The 20,407-nt window shown below is 42.0% G+C and overlaps 1 protein-coding gene across 1 annotated transcript in view; it reads left to right on the top strand.

Annotated features, from left to right (window-relative positions):
* LOC135219465 (conserved oligomeric Golgi complex subunit 8-like) overlaps positions 1-20,407 on the top strand; it is a 473,937-nt gene that overhangs the window by 286,644 nt on the left and 166,886 nt on the right. The window contains exon 8 of the mRNA XM_064256259.1: positions 12,499-12,659. Coding sequence (XP_064112329.1) covers positions 12,499-12,659 — 161 coding nt within the window. The remainder of the gene's footprint in view (positions 1-12,498; positions 12,660-20,407) is intronic.

Raw genomic sequence — 20,407 nt, 5'->3', positions numbered from 1 at the left:
GAAAGAGGAGTTCCCTCCTCCATCGTAAAAATGGTGAAGGGACTCTTGAAGGCTTGTATCCTCGTGTGTTCGAACAATCCATATCCTCTAAAACACCTGAGCCATTCTCTTTGAGCCTGGTCACGTGAGTAGAGGACTGTCTCCTTAGGGACTTTATCATCTCTAGTCATGGCTGCGTCAGTAAGTCTGGCGTAGCCAATGAACGGCGGTTGGAGGCCCTCCGGGTAGAACTCGAAGTCCTCAATCCTTCGAGTACCACACTCCGGAATAGAAATAAGACCATCCTGGAAAGGGGCGTATGACGCCACCCTCCAGGGGTTGTTCATAGAGAACGGAGGCAGAGAGTCATGAGGTGGGAGCTGAACTAGTCCGGTGCCGAAAGCTGGGGGAGTAGCTAGAGGGCCTGATTAAGTCCGGCGATGATATTGTCCTGAGACGTAATCCTGTCGGACAACCGGTGAGAACATATGCTCCATGCTGCTCCTCAGAGAGCCGACCAAGTCTCCCATGTGTTGCAACAGTCCAGCATTGGGATCCAAAGCCGGAGCTGCTGCGGAGGTGGATGGGTAACTTGGAACAGGTACCAAGGGGAGAGGAGAAACTGCCGGCTCAGCCGGAGTACGGGGCCTCTCCTTGGAAGACCTGCTCTTTGAGGACTTGGAGCTTTGAAGCAGAAGCTCTAGACCTCTCTGCTCCGGGGTTTTTTTGCAGCCAGAGACTTACGAGACGTTGACGCCGACGAAGTCTTTTTGGACGACGACGACGTCTTTTTGAGGGTTTTCACAACCTTTCTCCCTGAGACCTTAGGTCTCACCGAAGCGTCGGGTGAAGCATAAAGGAGCTCAGCTCCTGTAAAGCCTTGGAAGGAAGCTGGAGAATTAGCAGGAGAAGAAGACCCAGTGGCGCCCAAGGGAAGCCCTTGGGCGTCCAACGTACCTACCTCTACCAACAGGTCGTCAACACCTACCATGGGTTCTACATTTTAAGTCCAGTGTCGCGACTTCCGACAGATATCGTGGCCTGGTTCCTTTATCGAAGCGGCGATCTGCTGTTGGATCGCCGCCATAGTCGGGGCTGCCTCTGCCGGGTCGACGTAACCGTCGACTTGCTGCCGGGGAAGATCAGGACAGCCAACCTCTTCTCTAGGATGTAGGGCTGTCCCTTGGCGGCGTTCTTTCCCGAATACGCCGACCCAAGCCCTCAGGGTTGCTAGAGCGGTATCTCTAACGGGGGGAGCCTGGAAGAGAGGGCGTTCATTAGTTTTAAGTTTAAACTTAAGATTAAAACTTAACTAATATTAAGCTTAGTCAAAAAGTCATAGGGGATGTAACACCCAATATAAAAAGAGCTTAAGCTTAAAATAAAAGATTAAAATTAAACTTAAGATCTAAAACATTTATTGTAATTTCTGTACGGAGTTGGAAATACTTACCCGTCTAAGAACTGACTCACGAGATTGTAACATATGGTGCAGGTTTCGTGGAACCAGACCTGCAGATTCCCATGCGGAGTCGCGCACGGAGCGTGGGACCTGCAGACTTCATGTCCACAGGGGTCCTGGAGCATGGCGTTGCATCCTGGATGCTCACAGTTGGTGGTCTGTAAGTGAAAAGATACATGAGTACCCTAAAAGACATCACTTACAGGCTAATAGAACTCCGATGCATGCCGGAGAGCGAAAAAATTTTGGGCATAACCCCTCCCTTACCGCCTGAATAGGCTATAACCCCGGAATGATCCGGTGTGACAACGTAGGTAAGGGAGGGACCCGGCTTAAGCTAGCTTAAATTAAACTTATTGATAGCTTAAAATAAACATAAAATACACTTAAGCATAATTAGCACTAAGTACCGGAATAATTCCGGTTCGCGGAGGTGTTCGTCTCCCGATATCGACGAGACGGGATGGTTAGAAAAGACCAACTGTACGCCCGCAAGGGGGGAACTAGCATCTTTCCACGTGATTGACGGAGCTCCGGTAAGATAAAAAAGCACCACATCCGAGAAGGAGCGAGAGGGCGAAAACAGACTCGAGCAAACAACGGGACAACGGAGTAACAAAAGGAGGGGGAAGGCCAATTCCCCCTACCCAGGCCACCACACCGCACCGTGAAGCAAGAGAACGGTCAAGTCCAGTCCTGGGTCTGTCCAGCCTCCCCTACTCCCTCCGCGTAGGGAGAGAGGGAGACAGGCACGGGTGGAGCGAGCGAGGACGGACCGTCCCCTCCCCCCGGCTCTATGGGAGAGCGGGAGGAGGGTAGGGTGACTGGACGGGCGCCTGGCTGCTTCGCGATCACATGGTGACCACGGAGCGGTAACACGAGAAAACACATAAAAAAACATAGCCTAGGTTAAAGCAACCAAACTAATCAGTGAGATGCTATCGTAGAAGCAACAAAACTGATGAGAGGAAGCAATAAAACTGGTGGGGACCATGATATACAGGACCTAGGCTACGTTAATATGCCAGACGCCGTAGGCTAACCTAAAATACATAAAATCACTAAAATTTAAATTAAAATGAAAGTAAGAAAATCAAAACAGTAGGAGAAAAAATCCAGGAGTGTACGACTAACCCGAGAGAAAGTCTACCACTCAAAGCTAGCCGGGGCCGATACTAAGAGCTGTGGCTAGGGTCTGGATGGAAGAAATGCCTACGCAAGGTAAAGAAGACATGCATGCATGACATAAACCAATTAGGCTGGACCCCTAACATAACATAGATAACTAGGCAATAGAGCGTAAGTTAGAAAAGGGAAGGTTCTAGGGTATGGAAGACCAAGAACAAACCCGCCACGAGGCAGAACAATGCCGCCATGCTTCCGACCGAGAGCCAGTATTTATACCTAAAAAAGGCAAATACTGACTCAAAGCCGGAAAAAACTAAATAGAAACCTTAACAGATTACTTAACTTAGCTGATGCGATGGCTGAATGCTCCATATCCAGATAAAATCCTCGTAAGGGGCACAAAAAACACAGAGAGCAAAAAAGTATGTGTGGTACAACGTGCGCTAACAAAAGGGATGGCCACCAGAGGCGCAGCAGTCGGTAGCGTGGGGTGGAGTAGTAGTAGTTGCTGCCCACTCTGTGGGTCGGCTCCCCTCTTGTGGGGGTTTTGTCGTAGGAGATTTCTATTGGTAAGAGGTTCGTGGTAGTGGTCTCACTCGCCCTAGTGTTCATACCGACGCCCTCTTGGAGGGTGAGCGAGTCAGTTATACTGACCTTTTCTTTTTATTTTATTTATTCTCTGGTATTTATTAGTGCATTTACCTTAGAAATAATGGATTAAAGGGATATTTCGCGCAGCGACACGAACTGAGCCCAGAAAAATATAATTGCTCGAGCATAATAGATTCCTTTTTCTTTTAACGCTCGATTATTCTACCTGAACGCATTCCTTAGAGGAATGAATTACCTGGCAACTCAGGATAGCGAGTGAGCAAGAACTGATTAGACCGAGACTACAGATTCGGCAACCCAGTACCAGCTGGTTCTCCGAGACGCACTGTCTTATTATGTCTCTTTCCCCTACAATGATTGACTACCGAACCTGTTCTCTGTACAACAATATCAGACTTACGTCTCTTTTTAACGGGGATTCTCGCATACATGTATGACATCTTCGGCATCCCCCTTGGATATTGCGAAAATTTTCAACAGATATATATATTCTGGACTTTTTCATCTTGACGTTTACTGCACAGTAACAGAAGTCTTTACTACTCTCCCGCTGTATCGCATTGCAATAATGCCCTGAATTGACAGATATATACGGAAGACATCGCCTTCTCCCCGAACTGCCAGCTCTATTTCCAATTGATCAGCCCATGAGAAGTAGAACTTCCCTGTATTTCCATTACTGGAAACCGCCCCGCTTTCATTGCAACTACAACCCCTCACCTTACAGCAATGAAATCGCTGTTAGCGTTTTCAGTCCTTTGTAAGCGGAGGTATGGAACCTTGAGAATCCTTCTCTCGATTCGACTGTAAAGACGTAGGTTGCATTCACTCTCCACCTTCGTCTTCAATGAAACAGTGTTGTTTGCTTCTTAGCTGGGATTCATCTACTAGGGGAATGTCTTGCCATAAAGGACCTCGGTCTCTAAAGGGCAATTGACTTGGCCCTAATGGGCACATGACTTAAGAGAATCATCACCTCATTAAGGGATTCACTACCTCACTGTCCAGCACCAGTGACAAACAAATAGATAATTTGTATTGTCTCTCGGCATAACCTTTTTAAAAGACAAAAACTCACGTGACTTGCTCGGATGCTTGGACTCTACGCCACCGAACGCAGTCGATAAACAGATCTCAGAGCGCCCAAGTCAGTTACGATCTACACTGTAGACTTAGTAGGTTGTTCCAGATCAATCATTACTTCATCCTAATAGATTGTCCCAGCAACCATACCATGGACATCAGCCATGGAGTGTCGCTGTCCTATCCATTGCCGAGAAGAAGAATCTTCACTGCAAGGGGATAGGACAATAAGAGACTCTTCGCTGCAGACTGTAAGACAAGTCGTAACATTTCGACCTCGACCATTAAGCGATACATAAATATGTTCGGAGAGGTCTTCATTGACAGGAACTTGGACGTGTCTGAATATAAAGATCTCCAAGACCTTCATAGACCCTTCGACATGACTAAAGAAAGACTACAGTCCCCTCCAGCATAGTCCTGAAGTTTCTCATGAGTGATAGGTTCAAACCTTTACAGGAAACATCATTTAAGGACCTCACCGTATAAAACTCTCTTCTTAGTTGGTCGAGCTACAGCGAAAAGAGTCAGTGAAATCCATGCCTTCAGCAAAGCTGTAGGGTTCAGACAGGGTAATGCTATCTGCTCTCTACAACTGGAATTTCTAGCGAAGAACGAACGCCCTTATCTGCCCTGGCCCAAATCGGTCGAGATTCCAAACCTGTCGGAGCTCACAGGTAAGGAATTAGAGAGAGTTCTTTGTCAGGTAAGGGTCCTGAAGCATTACCTGAAAAGAACGAAGCAATTATGTGCCAATTCAGAGGGGCTTGAGTGTTTTGTCAGAAAGCCCTCTCTGCAAATGTCAAAGAATGCGCTTCCCTTTTTCATTAAGAACCTTATAAGGGAAGCTCATTCAGAATATAGTGAGGCGGATCTCAAACTGTTGAAGGTCAAAGCACATGAAGTTAGAACAGTGACAACACCTGTAGCTTTCAGATAGATCAGGTCTTTACAGAGTATAATGGACTCTACTTTCTGCAGAAGTAAGTCAGTGTTTGCCTCACACTATTTGAAACATGTGCAGACTCTATGAAGACTGTTGCACTTTGGGACCATTCGTAACAGCGAATGCAGTAGTGGGAGAAGGAGCTACCCCTACAATCCCATAACCTAATACCTTTTTCCTTCCTTGGAACTGTTGAATTTTTATGGTTGTTTGTGGAGACTGGACGCAGGCTTCCACAACCATTGATTTTCAGTCAGGTGGTCATTTTGTTCCTTGGTAGCGCCTGGAACAAAGGTATTAGATGAGGTCCTATCACATAGAGGTTATGCACCAGTTGACAGCTCCTTGAGGTCTTAAGCCCCCTGAGTGGATCGCTGGATCTCTTAAGGAAAGCAGACATAATGAGGCACGAGATTATTAAAGTCAGCTTCCTTAAACAGGTACGAACCCATAAGTTTGTTTATTAACTCTTATGTCAATTCCAACGATGTTGGCTGTCTCTGACCCTCCACCAAAGGTGTCAGTCAGCTATATATATATATAACTACCAGGTAAGTTAGATGTTTAAAAATGATATTTTCATATTAAAATAAATTTTTGAACATACTTACCTGGTAGTTATATATACGTATAATTTAATTCCCACCCTCCTCCCCTCTAGAGACTAGGGGCATGGAAGATCTGAGGAATAGTTGGAATGGTTCCAGGTACCTGGATAGAGGGCGCACAGGTGGTACACCTGACTACCCAATCGGCGATTGCCTCGAGTTTTGAATTCTGCCTTGACGTCACAGGGACTTAAGCTATATATATATAACTACCAGGTAAGTATGTTCAAAAATTTATTTTAATATGAAAATATCATTTCCACATCAAAACCCTTTAGAAAAGGGGAGCCGTGCTACGGCTCACTCCCTGCTACCGCGAAGGTAGCGTCAGGGACTACATTCCTTTGATAGCCATTTCGAGAGCTGAACGTAATTTTTGCGCTCTATTATTCTCTGCCTTTTTGGCTTGTGTTTTTTAGTTATGGATCATCAATCTGCTTCTACATCCAAGTTAAGTACTGTTTTTTGTTCGACACTATTTAGGGAGTGATTTTGACCTTCGTGGTCCTTTTATTTAGGGTTTTGTATGGCGTCGCCTTCGCTGAAGCGGCTGCGCGCCGCCCGCTGTTGAGTCCTCAAGGAGCTACCCTTCCATGGTCTACCAGAGCTCCATGGTGACCAAACTAATATAAAAGAATTCTCTTATAGCTGGTCTCGTGGCAGCTGTGTATTGTTTCATAGTGATAAGCACTGTAACACTTGATGGAATATATAATTGACTCAAAGATAAGGGAGCTCTTTCCCAAATCTTTAAAGCAAGGCTGTATTCCCAGGTTCTTCCATTGTCAAAACCTGCTTAAAGGAAGAAGTGATTAATGCTCATCAACAGTCTGCCATAGTGTCAACAACAGGTGCCTGGAGACCAAGAAGCTCTATTTTCTGTTGGTCAATGTAGGATGATCCCTTGCACAAATCCCTGTTGGTCAGTGCAGGATGATCCCATGCCTATTCGTCATAGAAGTGGGAGGGTTTTGAGGACTCGATAGCGACTACCAAAAATAGGTTTTTCCTATGTCTAAATCTGTTTTTTTTAGTAGTGTAGTTGCTTGTTTCATCCTCAAGAAGCTTTATAAAGAAATTGACAGGTGACAAAAAGGCTTAAACTCTCAATTTTTAATCCCAACACCCTAAACAAAAAACATTTCTGGTCCAAATTCAAGCCACAAATTTCAAGCCCCATTCTTTATTCCAAATACTCTTCAGGTTTTGGTACCAAAGAACAAGAAACTACACGAACTTATGTCAGACTAACCATACCACCTACTGATACAAAGTGTAGTTGAATTTGTTCGAGCTCATGGCAGTAATGTTTTAAGAATACTGTCTCTGGTGACCACCTTGTACATTCGAAGACTTCTTCAAAAGAAACATTTCTGAAGATGGCTATTGAAATATTTACTTTACAAATAAGACAGTTGCCAGTTATCGGTCCCATTCTTGATGGTGGGATGATAACCGAAAATTGGTGATAATAGCACTGATCCCCAGTTATCGCACTGTTAACCCTCTTACGCCGACTGGACGTATTTTACGTCGACATTTTTTGTCTCCCGTGTGCCGACTGGACGTATTTTACGTCGACTTACAAAAGTTTTTTTTAAAATTCGCGGAAAAATACTTATAGGCCTACCAGCCTAAAACTTTTGAATCACGCGCCTTGGGGGATGCTGGGAGTTCACGGATCAAGGTTTTATTTTGTTTACAATCGTTACGCAGGCGCGCAAGCGCGAAAGCGCGAATTTCTTTCTTGCCGCACTAAAAAGTATCTGTGACACATCTCGGAAATTATTTCGTCACTTTGACATAATTTTTGTACCATTGTAAATTAGCCGTTACATGAAGTATTATATATGAAAATGTGCGCATTTTTATGTAGAATACAAAAAAAAATACTCGTGATTGTAGCTTTTATCAGTTTTGAGATATTTTCATATAAATAACGATAATTGCCAAAATTTCAACCTTCGGTCAACTTTGACTCTATCGAAATGGTCGAAAAACACAATTGTAAGCTAAAACTCTTATATTTTAGTAATATTCAATCATTTACCTTAATTTTGCAACTAATTGGAAGTCTCTAGCACAATATTTTGATTTATGAGGAATTTATGAAAAAACTTTTTCCTTATGTCGCGCAGTCAACTCTTCTGAAAAAAAATCATCCATGCGATTGTGGTAATGTTTGCACCATTTTAAAATTAGCCGTTATATAAAGTTTTATACTATATGGAAATGTGCGCAATTCCATGCACAATACAACTAAAAACAACCCATGGTTGTAGCTTTTATCAGTTTTGAGATATTTTCATATAAATAACGATAATTGCCAAAATTTCAACCTTCTGTCAACTTTGACTCTACCGAAATGGTCGAAAAACGCAATTGTAAGCTAAAACGCTTATATTCTAGTAATATTCAAGCATTTACCTTCATTTACCAACAAATTGGAAGTCTCTAGCACAATATTTCGATTTATGGTGAATTTATGAAAAAAATTACATTTTCTTTACGTCCGCGCGGTAACTCTTCCGAAAAAATCATACGTGCGATTGTGGTAATGTTTGCACCATTTTAAATTAGCCGTTACATAAAGTTGTATATATGAAAATGTGCGCAATTTCATGTAGAATACAACAAAAAATAATTGAAGGTTGTAGCTTTTCTCATTTTTGAAATATTTGCATATAAATCACAATAAATAGAAAAAAACCACGTTCGTCAACTTTTGGACTCTACGAAATGGTCCGAAAAACGCAATTGTAAGCTAAAAATCTTACAGTATAAGTAACTAATTCAGTCATTTATCTTCATCTTGAAACAAATTCGAAGTCTCTAGCAAAATATTTAGATTTATGGTAATTTAAAAAAAAATCTTTCCTTCCCTCCGCGCGCTGATTCTCCGCCAGAAATCTCCGAAATGCGTGAGTCCCATTCTCGGAATATTTGCTCCGTTTCATATTAGGCATTTCATAGAGTTTTATATATGAAAATGTGCGCAATTTAATTTAGAATAAAACAAAAAATATTTGAAGGTTGTAGCTTTCTTATTTTTGAAATAATTGCATATAAAATATATATATATATAAAAAAATTCGACATTTGGTCAACTTTAACTCGTCAGATATGGTCGAAAACTGCAATTGTAAGCTAATACTCTTACAGTATAGTAATATTCAATCATTTGCCTTCATTTTGAAAGAAATTGGAAGTCTCTAGGACAATATTTAGATTTATGGTGAATTTTTGAAAAAAATATTTGTTTACGTCCGCGCATTACGAATTCATGCATTATTTTGTGATAATATTTTCTGTGTGTTGCTTTTATTGTTTTACAATGTGTTATATACCAAAATGATCGCAATTTAGTGTACATTACAACGAAAAAAAGTAACTTGTTACCTTTAACTGTTTTGCGCACAGCGCAATTTAAATACAATTATATATGAAATTTCGTTTTTGCGCTATCATATATCGCATTATTTATATATAATAATGATAATTTTTTTCATTTCTGATGGTTGCATACTAAACTTCAGGCAATGAAAAAAAAGGAGCCAAAAATGAACTCTTAATCTTAAAAACTAAGCGCGCTGTGATTTTTTGAAAAAAATATTTTTTCCGCTTCCGCACTCACTCTGAAACACCTCCGGCACACGGGAGACAATTTTTTTTTACCGCTTCGGTGTAAGAGGGTTAAGTGGGGATTGGTGCCGATAACTGAGGATCAACACATATCAGCACCAAAAATCCAGTTATTGTTGCTGCTAGACAAGCTCCGTAAAACTGGATTGCTGATAACCAAGGCTGCTGATAACCAGGGACTGTCTGTAATATCATGTGACCCAGGAAAAGAGTGTGGGTTTGCCTTTTAATAAGGGACACTAAAATTATTTTTAGCCCTTATAAAGAGTGGTTTATTTGTGCTAGGGTGTAGGAAAATCGGACCTTCTGGGATGTTTGCCGTAACTTCTAGGTAAACCCCAAGTGCTTGAACCGGCCATAATGTTTTGTCTGCTAAATTGAGTTTTCTTATCAGAGTAGGAAATTTCCTTCTTAAAGGATCCTCATTCTTGGCCAAGAATGATATGCCATGGGACAATGGTAATTGATGGTCAGCTGTTTGCCCAGTTCACTAATACAAGCTCCTGATGCCAATGCAATCAAGAAAATCACCTTTTGTAGCATGTGAGTTGTGGTTGTATTAGGTCTGCTGAATTGAGGGGTTGATGGAAGTCTAAGCACCTTGTTCAGGGACCAAGTAATTGGAAGCCTATCGGGCACGGATCTTTGTGCAGTATTGAAGAAGATATTAGGCCATTTAGCATCAAGCAGCCAAATATCTTGTGAAATTTTGAAGGAATGGAAAAGCTGGGAAGAAATTTTGTATGTGCATTAAGCTGCTTACAGTTTTTAGAGAAAGGGGTGGAGTTTGGACACTCGACAAGGAGAGAGCTCTCAGTCACTTGTTTGGAGGTTTAATAAGAGGTTGTATATATTTTTTGGTCAGTACTCCCACCACAATTTTTGCCTACCACATATCATCACTTTATTGCTCCTTGTGACCTTAATATGGGCCAAGATGGTGATATGAGTCAACAGATAATAGGAGAGATATGTACATTGAAGCAATCTGGCCTTAAAATAAAGCAGATATTGGATCAGCTGGGTGTGAGCAGGCGTCCAGTTCGACACTGGGTTGCCAGATTTAAGGAAACTGGCAACCACGAGATTCAGTCTCAAAAAAGCACCTAAGAAGACCTCTGATCAAAGTTTGACTGTCCTCAAGCGTCAATTATGGGGCTTGTCTAGTGCCTTAAAATCTGCAGTTTATGGCGCCATAACACACTGAGTTCTAGTTATCAAAGCCACAAGCTGCTGATAATAGTTATGGAACCATAACATACTTAACAGAGGTGTCATTAACCGGATAACGGCACCATAAGCACCATAAATAACCAAGTTTCAGTTAATGGCAGCTTTCAATTATCAGCACCCTGCCCAAAACGGAATCCCCTCTAATAACCGGAGACTGCCTGTATATAGGAGTAATGGTAGAACATAAGGAAAATAGAATTTGCCTTAATCAGTGGCAACATATAAGTTCTATAAGAGAACCAGAAGCTAGAAGATTTACAGGTATTATTATGACAAAAGGAGTTAACAGAGTATAGATCAGTGGTAAGACAGTTGAATTGGGTATCGCTACATACCATGCCAGAAATATCATACGATGTTAGTGGATTAAGTAAAGTTTTTGAAGAAGGAATGACTCAGGATATGAAAAAGCTGATTAATAGTGAGAAAAACTAAGAACCTAATGGGAAAAGTGATAATAAGTGAGTTAGAAGAAGAAAAAAAATTTATTGAGAAGCCTATGCAGATGCTTCATTTGGGAATAATGTAGGTGGTCATACACAATTGGGTTATGTGATGTCCTTCACCGGTGGTAAGAGGAGAAGTCCCATAAGGTGGAAATCCAGAAAATCCAGAAGAGTAGCAAAGTCCACCATTGAAACAGAAGCTCTGAGTGGGGTGGGGGGCAGGAAGCCATAGAAGGATTGGTATATTTGTGGGGAAGAGATAGTAGGAGACAGAAAATTAGAAGTATTGGTTAAAACTGATTGTACTAAAACACTAATGACTGCAATTAAATCAAGTACAGGAGTATGTAGGTAGTTAGAGATTAAAAATTAATATTGCAGCAGTAAGAGAAACAATAGAATCTGGAGAAATAAAGGAGGTGAGGTGGATAAAAGGAAAGCATCAAACAGGTGATATATTGACTAAAGCAAGAGTTTCAGGAATTATGTTGAAGGTAAAGAATTGGAGAATAATGGAGATTAGAGGGGGTTAGGATAAGGAGAGGTTGGAGGGGAAGGAGGAGGTAATTGTGATTATCTTTCAGTTTTATAAATTTAATCATTATTATTTTATTTTTATTTTCTAGGTTAATGAAGTAGTTATAGGTGTTGTATTTTTAAGAAATGCATACAAAGTACGCAGTTTATTTTATTAGATGTTTGTAAAGCAGTCCTTGCATTATGTTTGAAATGGCTCAACAGTTGTTGTTGTGATATCATAAGACGTGTGGAAGACGGGAGTAAGGAAAATAGTGGGGCGGCAGAGTGGCGAGTCAGCAGTAATGGCAGATGGTAGCAAGTGCTCTCGTTTGTGGTTTGTTGGTTGGTTTGTAAGTTTTTCGTTTGTTTATTGTGGTCATAAGCTGGATAGGACAAGAAGTGCAATGGGAACAGATGTGTAAATTGTGTAATTGTTGCATTTTGGTTGGGCTGGGAGTTTACTCAGAGAAGACTTAGAAATTGGGCTATATCATGAATAAAGGGTTTTTGACAAAATAAATATACTAGTATTTTCAAGTGGCTTTTGTCAAGCAATGTGGTATACTCCCTTGCCTAGATATCATCATTTTGGTGAATGCTTGGATTATCCATAATCAAATATTCTTTTTTTTGGTTTTCTCTGCTCTTGCATTATGATGTTTTATCCTTGGTTATTTGTCTGTTTTTTCATTGTATTGAAACTTACTTTCATGATGCTGAGGTGGCATCATAAACTATGTTCATTGAGAAGTGAAACCTAATAGTAGTTTTGATGTGGTATTTGTTTCAGTAGATGCCATATCATTAACATGTCACTAAATTTTTTATTTACTATTTCAGCATATCAGCACATCATTAAGGTTGTGGAGGCATCACGGGTTCACCTATTTGACATTGTGACACAGTATAGGGCCATATTTTCAGATGACGATTCTCGGTTTGGTCTTGGTGACTATGAAATCAACGAACAAGCAATATTTTATGGCTGGATTTTACACAAGGTATTTATAAGATTATATATGAAAATGATTGTTTCAACTCACTTGTTTTTCAACAAACCCATCATTTACATTAGCATATTGAGGGTCTTTACAAATGTGGAAACCTTTGTTATTCCACACACACACACACACACACACACAGAGAGAGAGAGAGAGAGAGAGAGAGAGAGAGAGAGAGAGAAGAGGAGAGAGAGAGACAGAGAGACGAGAGAGAGAAGAGAGAGAGAGAGAGAGAGAGAGAGAGAGAGAGAGAGAGAGAGAGGCAAATACATATTAAAGTATGTACTGAGAGAGAGAGAATGTTTACACCACAGTTATTTTGTGATTTTGATTGTTATAGATTTACTTTTTCTCAAGGATTTGCAAATGTTTGCTTGTCTGTGAAATACTCACATATGCCAATTATAGTTGGGTTCCAATGAAAAGTTTGCGTGTGTGAATTTGTGCAACTAGAATCATGCAAGAACGAGGTATTACCATAAATAGAGACTTCATTCAATTTGTGAGACTTGGAAGGCTTCATATGAGGCCATTGCAATTTTACCTGAAAGCCTGCTAGGATCAGAAAGTACATCGGGATCTTCATGTCCTTCCTATAACTCCAGAGATAAAGGAGGGCTTGCATTGTTGGAGGTCATGAAGAAAATTGACAAAAGGGAAGTGTCTTCTACTGTCAATCCCAGACCTAGACTTCTTTTCCGATGCTTCCCAACTAGGCTGGGGAGCCATTCTAGTGAATCAGGAGGTATCAGGAAAGCGGTTGACAGAAGAGAAAAAACTCTATATCATTCTGAAAAGAGTTGCAGGCAATATTCCTTGGTCTTCAGCATTTTGCAACACAAGTACGCAATCGAATGGCAAGGCTGCATTCAGACAACACTACATAAAGTTTCAAGTAGGGACTCGCTCATTTTCCCTTTGTGAGGTAGCTAGGGAATGTGTTGTGCTATATCCACGGGAAAAGCAATGTTTTAGCAGATGAACCAAGTTGCCAGAAGCAGATTCTCCCAACACAGTGGACTTTGGACGGCAGGGTCTGCAACAAACTGTGGAAGGTATGGGGAACACCAAGCGCAAAGACTTGTTTGCGATGTTGAAAAATCATCATTGCCTGTGTACTGCTCCCCATCCACGACCCGTCAGCATGGATGACAGATGCAGTGATTCAGAATTGGTAGAATCTGGAAGCAAATATGCATTTCCCCCATTTGGAATGTTAAGAGAAGTTCTGAAGAAATTCTGTTCTCATCAGAACGTGAGAATAACACTCATCGCCCCATTCTGGCCAAAGAAGGAGTGGTTCCTTCATATCCTGGACCTGTTGACAGACTTTCCATGACTCATGCCTACCATTTGAAGTCTGCTCAGACAGCCCCTACTTCAGGAGATTCCACCAAATCCTATCTACTTTTGAGGCTAACAGGCTTTCAACTGTCAGCAAATTCATATGGGTGAAAAGCTTTTTGCAAACTGCAACAGAGGCTATTGCTAAATGCAGAAGAGAATCTTCAAACAGAGTTGTTCGTACAAGTTACACTAACCATCGTTTCTTTGCATAAGGAATTACTTTCAGCGCAGCTGGAAACTTGGTCGTAAGATTCTAATAACAAGGTAGTTAAGGCAGTAACTGCTTGTCTGATAGTCGGGAGTCCCGCCCGACTGGACGTAAACATCCCACTTTGCTTTCGGCCGCCATCGTGTGCAGACGTTCTCTCTGCCTGCCTCTGTCATGAAATCTTTCCAAACTTTCTTTTTAACTGTTATAATTGTAATTATCATGTGTGTGTATAGTATATTGATAATGCAAACCCACAAATCAGATAAGCCCTCTCGCCCCCCATCTATGAGGTGATTGAGCCCTGGAGTAGGGGGCAGGAAATGTGTAGCGTTTCACTCAAGTATTGATGTCAAGTCTCACGCCCTATGTGCAAGGTGCCAAGGGCGTGAGTGATAGAGCCAATAAGTGTGATACTTGTATCTCTTGGTCGGAAGAGCAGTAGCAGAGATACGGGGGAAGAAAGAAGCCATGTAAGTCTTCCAAGGCGTCATCGGAGGGTTCTCCTTCAACTACCTTGGTGACTCATACGTCGTCTTCTTTCCTTCCTCCACATAAACTCCCCCATCTCGCTCTTTCCCCTTCGGGGTGCATCTCTCCTTTCACCTCTTCTCTCGACATGTCGAGTGCAGAAGATGGAGGGAGACATGACGACTTGGAGTTGTACTCGGGAACTTCTGTTTGCTCAGGAGGGGATCCCCTCCCCTTCTGGGCGAACAGGAACTCCCCCATTAATCCGACTTTTGCTCCCCCAGGTACATCTGACTCTTCGGGTGGGGATCTGCAGCAGGTATGGCAAACCCTGAATCTGCCTGGCACTCCCTCTCTTCAGGGACTGCTGAGCCGTCTCGCAGCAGCCCCAGTGACTCATGGGATCAAGTCGTCCCATCTCAATGCCTGGGTGGCACCGCCACATCTGGTATATACCCAGCACGTAACATCGGTCACTCCATCTGCTGTGGTTGCACCAGTACTGCATACTTCGAGGATGGAATATTTCCCACCTCCTCCTCCTCCAGGCTATGCTGTCCTCGCTCCCCCTCCTGATTTCGAGTTCCCAAAGAGCTCGCCCCTGGACTTTCCTCCTGTTACTGTTGCTGTGCCTGTCGCCCCTGTTCCTGCCCGTGGGAGTGCGGCTGCAGCGTCAGTTCCTCTGTCCCAGCCCCCTAGATGCTGACCCCTTGGCATGGGTAGGGGGCTTAGGGACCAGCAGCTGGGTTGTGATGCCTGGTGGGGTTGATTTCTCACTGGTCCTTGGGGCCCAGCTGCTGATCCAACTAAATTAGTCAGAACTTTTCCTTCTTTCTGCAATTTTTTCATTCTTACTGCATCCTTCTCCTTCACGTAATTTTTTTTTAATAGTATTTCGGATTAATTATGTGGAAATTTCCACCCTTGCTTAAATTTACTGGACCTGGTAAACAGAAAAGATATCATAGCTGAGACTGGGTTTTATATCTGAAGCTAAATAGTGGGAACCGTGGCAGGACCATCAACTGCCCGATAATGTTTGGACCTGAGTGATATCGGGCGGAACTACCTTGCAGGGCTGGACCACGGATTCCAGGGGGGTCTAGTTTTACAGATAGGACTCTCGGCATTCTGTCCGGTTTGCCCATAATGTGATTAGGGTGGGGATGACTGTATTCTTGTAATACTCTCAGTCCTATCAAGCGGGTTTGGCTTACACTTGGGCCACTCTAATCATGTTGTGCCATCCCCTGTGGGGTAGGGTAGGGACGCGGACATTTGGGAGTCAGTTCTCACTTGTGCCATTAGTGGAAGAATAAAATCCATGAAAGGCTAATGATATCTTTTTAAGGTTTTCAGGTTTATTTATCTTTTTTTTTTCTTTGATCTTTATGACAGAAAGGAATAAAGATTCAAGTACCCCTGGACCCTTTGATGGTAAATGAATCGGCACAGTTGATGACTGCAGGAACCTCCCCTGGCAACCTTCCTCTGGAAAAATCAGAAAATCCTTCCAGTGTAATTACACTGAAACCTTTTGCTCCAGTACTGAGCAAAGGGAAATTTGGTAGGAATAGTATAGTATCAGAAATAGGACCTGGAATGTTTGAAAATTCGTTCGATAAATATTTGACTTTTGATCTGGAAGACTAATTTTGATATTTTTTATGTATATAGGGATATTGTGAAATGTTGTGGCCGAGAGCTTAAGATATCTTCTGAGGGGCGAGGAAAGCTGACAGTAGAATCTGCCTCGGCAAAAGAAAGTAATAAACTGAAAGCATTATCGCATCTTGGAGGAGTTAAAGTGGAGTGTGCAGTACATGCTTCTTGGAATTACTCCAAGGGGATAATATACAGTAATCCCTTGCTACTTCGCGCCTCAAGTTTCGCGCATTCAGTGCATCGCGGATTTTTCAAAAATATTCATAAAAAATTCAAAGTTGAGAAAAAATGGCGCGGGCGCTAGCAGAAGGCAGAGCGAGTACATTAGAGCTTCAGGTATCAACACGGAGATGGCGCGTAACTCAAAATCCACCTCTCTGATTCGCTGGCCATCTCGGCTCCTGAATCTCGCAAGCTGATTGGCCGAGCCGCCAAGACGCGTTACCCAGCATCCAGCATCCCACCCTGCCGAGCGCCCAGCGAAGGAAGACCGCATTTATTGTTCTCTCACGCTCGTGTCGCTACTCTTGCAGCGTGAAAGTTTTAGCTGTTTTTTGTGCTTTTTTTGTGCTTTTTTTGTGCAAAATAGTGCTTCTGACACCCTTGAAAATGGCTCCTAAACATCCTACACCCTCTACATCCTCTGGTGAACCCAAGAAGAAGAGAAAAATGATGACGGTGAACGAGAAAGTGAAATTATTGGACATGCTTAAGGCAGGCAGTAGCTATGCGTCTGTTGCCTGCACGTACGGACTGAATGAATCAACGGTTCGCTACATAAAAAATACAAGAGGAGGTTTGGCCTTCGCAGCGTTCCATTGTATGGGGAGGCCGCCTCAGCAGACCAAGAGGCAGCTCTTTGTTACGTCGAGGACGAGTTCCCGAAATTAATTAAAGAGGGCGGCTATATCCCGGAGCAGGTGTTTAATATGGATGAAACTGGCCTCTTTTGGAAGAGAATGCCGTCCCGGACGTTCCTTTACAAGGACGAAGTGAAGAAGCCAGGGTTCAAGGCCCACAAAGATAGAGTCACTCTGCTCATGTGCAGGAATGCTGCGGGCTTCATGCTCAAGCCCGGCTTAATTTACAAGTCACTGAATCCTCGTGCTTTGAAAAACAAAAACAAAGCCTTGCTGCCCGTCTACTGGATGAGTAATAAGAAGGCATGGATAACTAAAGCCTTCACACTCGACTGGTTCGTGAACTGCTTTATCTTGATGGACTGTGCAGGAGGACATGCAACGGACCTGCATTACGACGGGGTCCAAGTGGAGTTCCTGCCCCCCAACACCACTTCCCTCATACAACCAATGGATCAAGGGGTCATTCGGGCCTTCAAGGCCCTCTACATGAGGTCCACGATGGAGGGCCTCATCTCCTCCATCGACGAAGGCGACGATGACTTCAGCCTAAAGAAATATTGGCAAGATGAAACAGCAAACACTGAATACAAGTTGGAGAAAAATGTGGCCAGACGTCGTTCATGACTATGAGGGTTTTACGCCTGACGAAGTTCATCACTCCGCCGTAGATACGGCTGCGAGGGTGGAGCGGGTGGTAGCCAACGAAGGTTTCTCCGACATGACGGCGGAAGACATCAACTCACTGATCGAGTGCCACTCGGAGCCCCTAACTGACGAGGACCTCGTCGAAATGACAAGATTGGCGAGTGAGGAAGAAGAAGAGGCAGCCGACGACAGCGACGACGACGAATCTGAGCAACGTGGCCTTACATTGGAAAATCTGCAAGAGCTCTGCAACATGGCACGGGCTATGCAACAAAGGGCGCAAGAAATCGATGACAACATGGTCAGAGCCATCGAATTCAGTAACCGTATTGACGGTGTTATGGCGTTGTACAAGGGCATCTTTGCTCAGATGAAAAAACAACGTCGACAACTTCCCATCACGATGTTCCTGGTGCGCCGAAAACCTCCTGCAGAAGTGTCGGATACTACTCCTCCTGCTGCCTCTCCGGCTTCCTACCGAGACACTACGTTGCCTCCTGCTGTTTCTCCTGCTGTTTCTCCAGCTCTATCGGAAGCTGCCGTCGGTGATCCCCCGCCTCTAACAACTGACGATGAGGCGTCACCTGAGGAGCAGTAAAGCTCTCATTAACCTGTGCAGTATAAATCATCATCTTCTTCACCTCCATCATACTGCACAGGTGTTTCATCGTCATTTATAAAGATCATCGTCATTGATAGAGGTGAGTTATGTATCTTGTTATAAGAATACACAGTTATTATTTACATATACATGCATACATGTACAAAAAAAATTTACATATACGTACTACGCATTTAAAAAATAGGGGGGACCCTACTTCGCGGTTTTTCACTTATCGCGGTCGGTTCTGGTCTCCATTAACCCTTAAACGCCGACATGACGTATTTTACGTCGACATTTTTTGTCTCTCGGGTGCCAACTGGACGTATTTTACGTCGACATACAAAAGTTTTTTTAAAAATTCGTGGAAAAAATATTTTTAGGCCTACCAGCCGAAAACTCTTGAATCACGCGCCTTGGTTGATGCTGGGAGTTCACGATCAAGGTGTTGTTTTTGTTTACAATCGTTACGCAGCGCGCAAGCGCGAATTTTTCTTTCTTGCCGCACCAAAAAGTATCTGTGACACATCTCGGAAATTATTTCGTCACTTTGACATAATTTTTTTACCATTTTAAATTAGCCGTTACATGGAGTATTATATATGAAAATGTGCGCATTTTTATAGAATACAAAAAAAAAAAAATACTCGTGATTGTAGCTTTTATCAGTTTTGAGATATTCTCATATAAATAACGATAAGTGCCAAAATTTCAACCTTCGGTCAACTTTGACCTCTTAACCGGCAAAAAAAAAAAAGAAAATGGTCGAAAAATGCAATTGTAAGCTAAAACTCTTATATTTTAGTAATATTCAATCATTTACCTTAATTTTTCAACTAATTGGAAGTCTCTAGCACAATATTTCGATTTATGGTGAATTTATGAAAAAACTTTTTCCTTACGTCCGCGCGGTAACTCTTCCGAAAAAAATCATACATGCGATGTGGTAAGTTTGCACCATTTTAAATTAGCTGTTACATAAAGTTTTGTATATTGAAAATGTGCGCAATTTCATGCACAATACAACTAAAAACAACCCATGGTTGTAGCTTTTATCAATTTTGAAATATTTTCATATAAAAAATGTTAAGTGACAAATTTTCAACCTTCGGTCAACTTTGACTCTACCGAAATGGTCAAAAAACGCAATTGTAGCTAAAAACGCTTATATTCTAGTAATATTCAAGCATTTACCTTCATTTTGCAGCAAATTGGAAGTCTCTAGCACAATATTTCGATTTATGGTGAATTTATGAAAAAAATAACATTTTCTTTACGTCCGCGGCGGTAACTCTTCCGAAAAAATCATACGTGCGATTGTGGTAATGTTTGCACCATTTTAAATTAGCTGTTACATAATGTTTTATATATGAAAATGTGCGCAATTTCATGTATAATACAACAAAAAATAGTTGAAGGTTGTAGCTTTTCTCATTTTTGAAATATTTGCATATAAATCACGATAAATAGAAAAAAAACCACGTTTCGGTCAAATTTGACTCTACCGAAATGGTCGAAAAACGCAATTGTAAGATAAAAAACATCTACAGTCTAGTAATATTCAGTCATTTATCTTCATCGTGAAACAAATTCGAAGTCTCTAGCACAATATTTAAATTTATGGTGAATTTTTAGAAAAAACTTTCCTTCCCTCCGCGCGCGGATTCTCCGCCACAAATCTCCGAAATGCGTGAGTCCCATTCTCGGAATATTTGCTCCGTTTCATATTAGGCATTTCATAGATTTTTATATATGAAAATGTGCGCAATTTCATTAAGAATAAAACGAAAAAATATTTAAAAGTTGTAGCTTTTCTTATTTCCGAAATAATTGCATATAAAGAAATATATATAAAAAAATTCGACATTTGGTCAACTTTAACTCGTCAGATATGGTCGAAAACTGCATTTGTAAGCTAATATTCTTACAGTATAGTAATATTCAATCA

This window comes from Macrobrachium nipponense, chromosome 1 (genome assembly GCF_015104395.2).
Source record: "Macrobrachium nipponense isolate FS-2020 chromosome 1, ASM1510439v2, whole genome shotgun sequence".
Lineage (NCBI taxonomy): Eukaryota > Metazoa > Arthropoda > Malacostraca > Decapoda > Palaemonidae > Macrobrachium > Macrobrachium nipponense.
The sequence above is the reverse complement of the archived record's forward strand: the minus strand, read 5'-3'. Positions and strand labels throughout refer to the sequence as shown.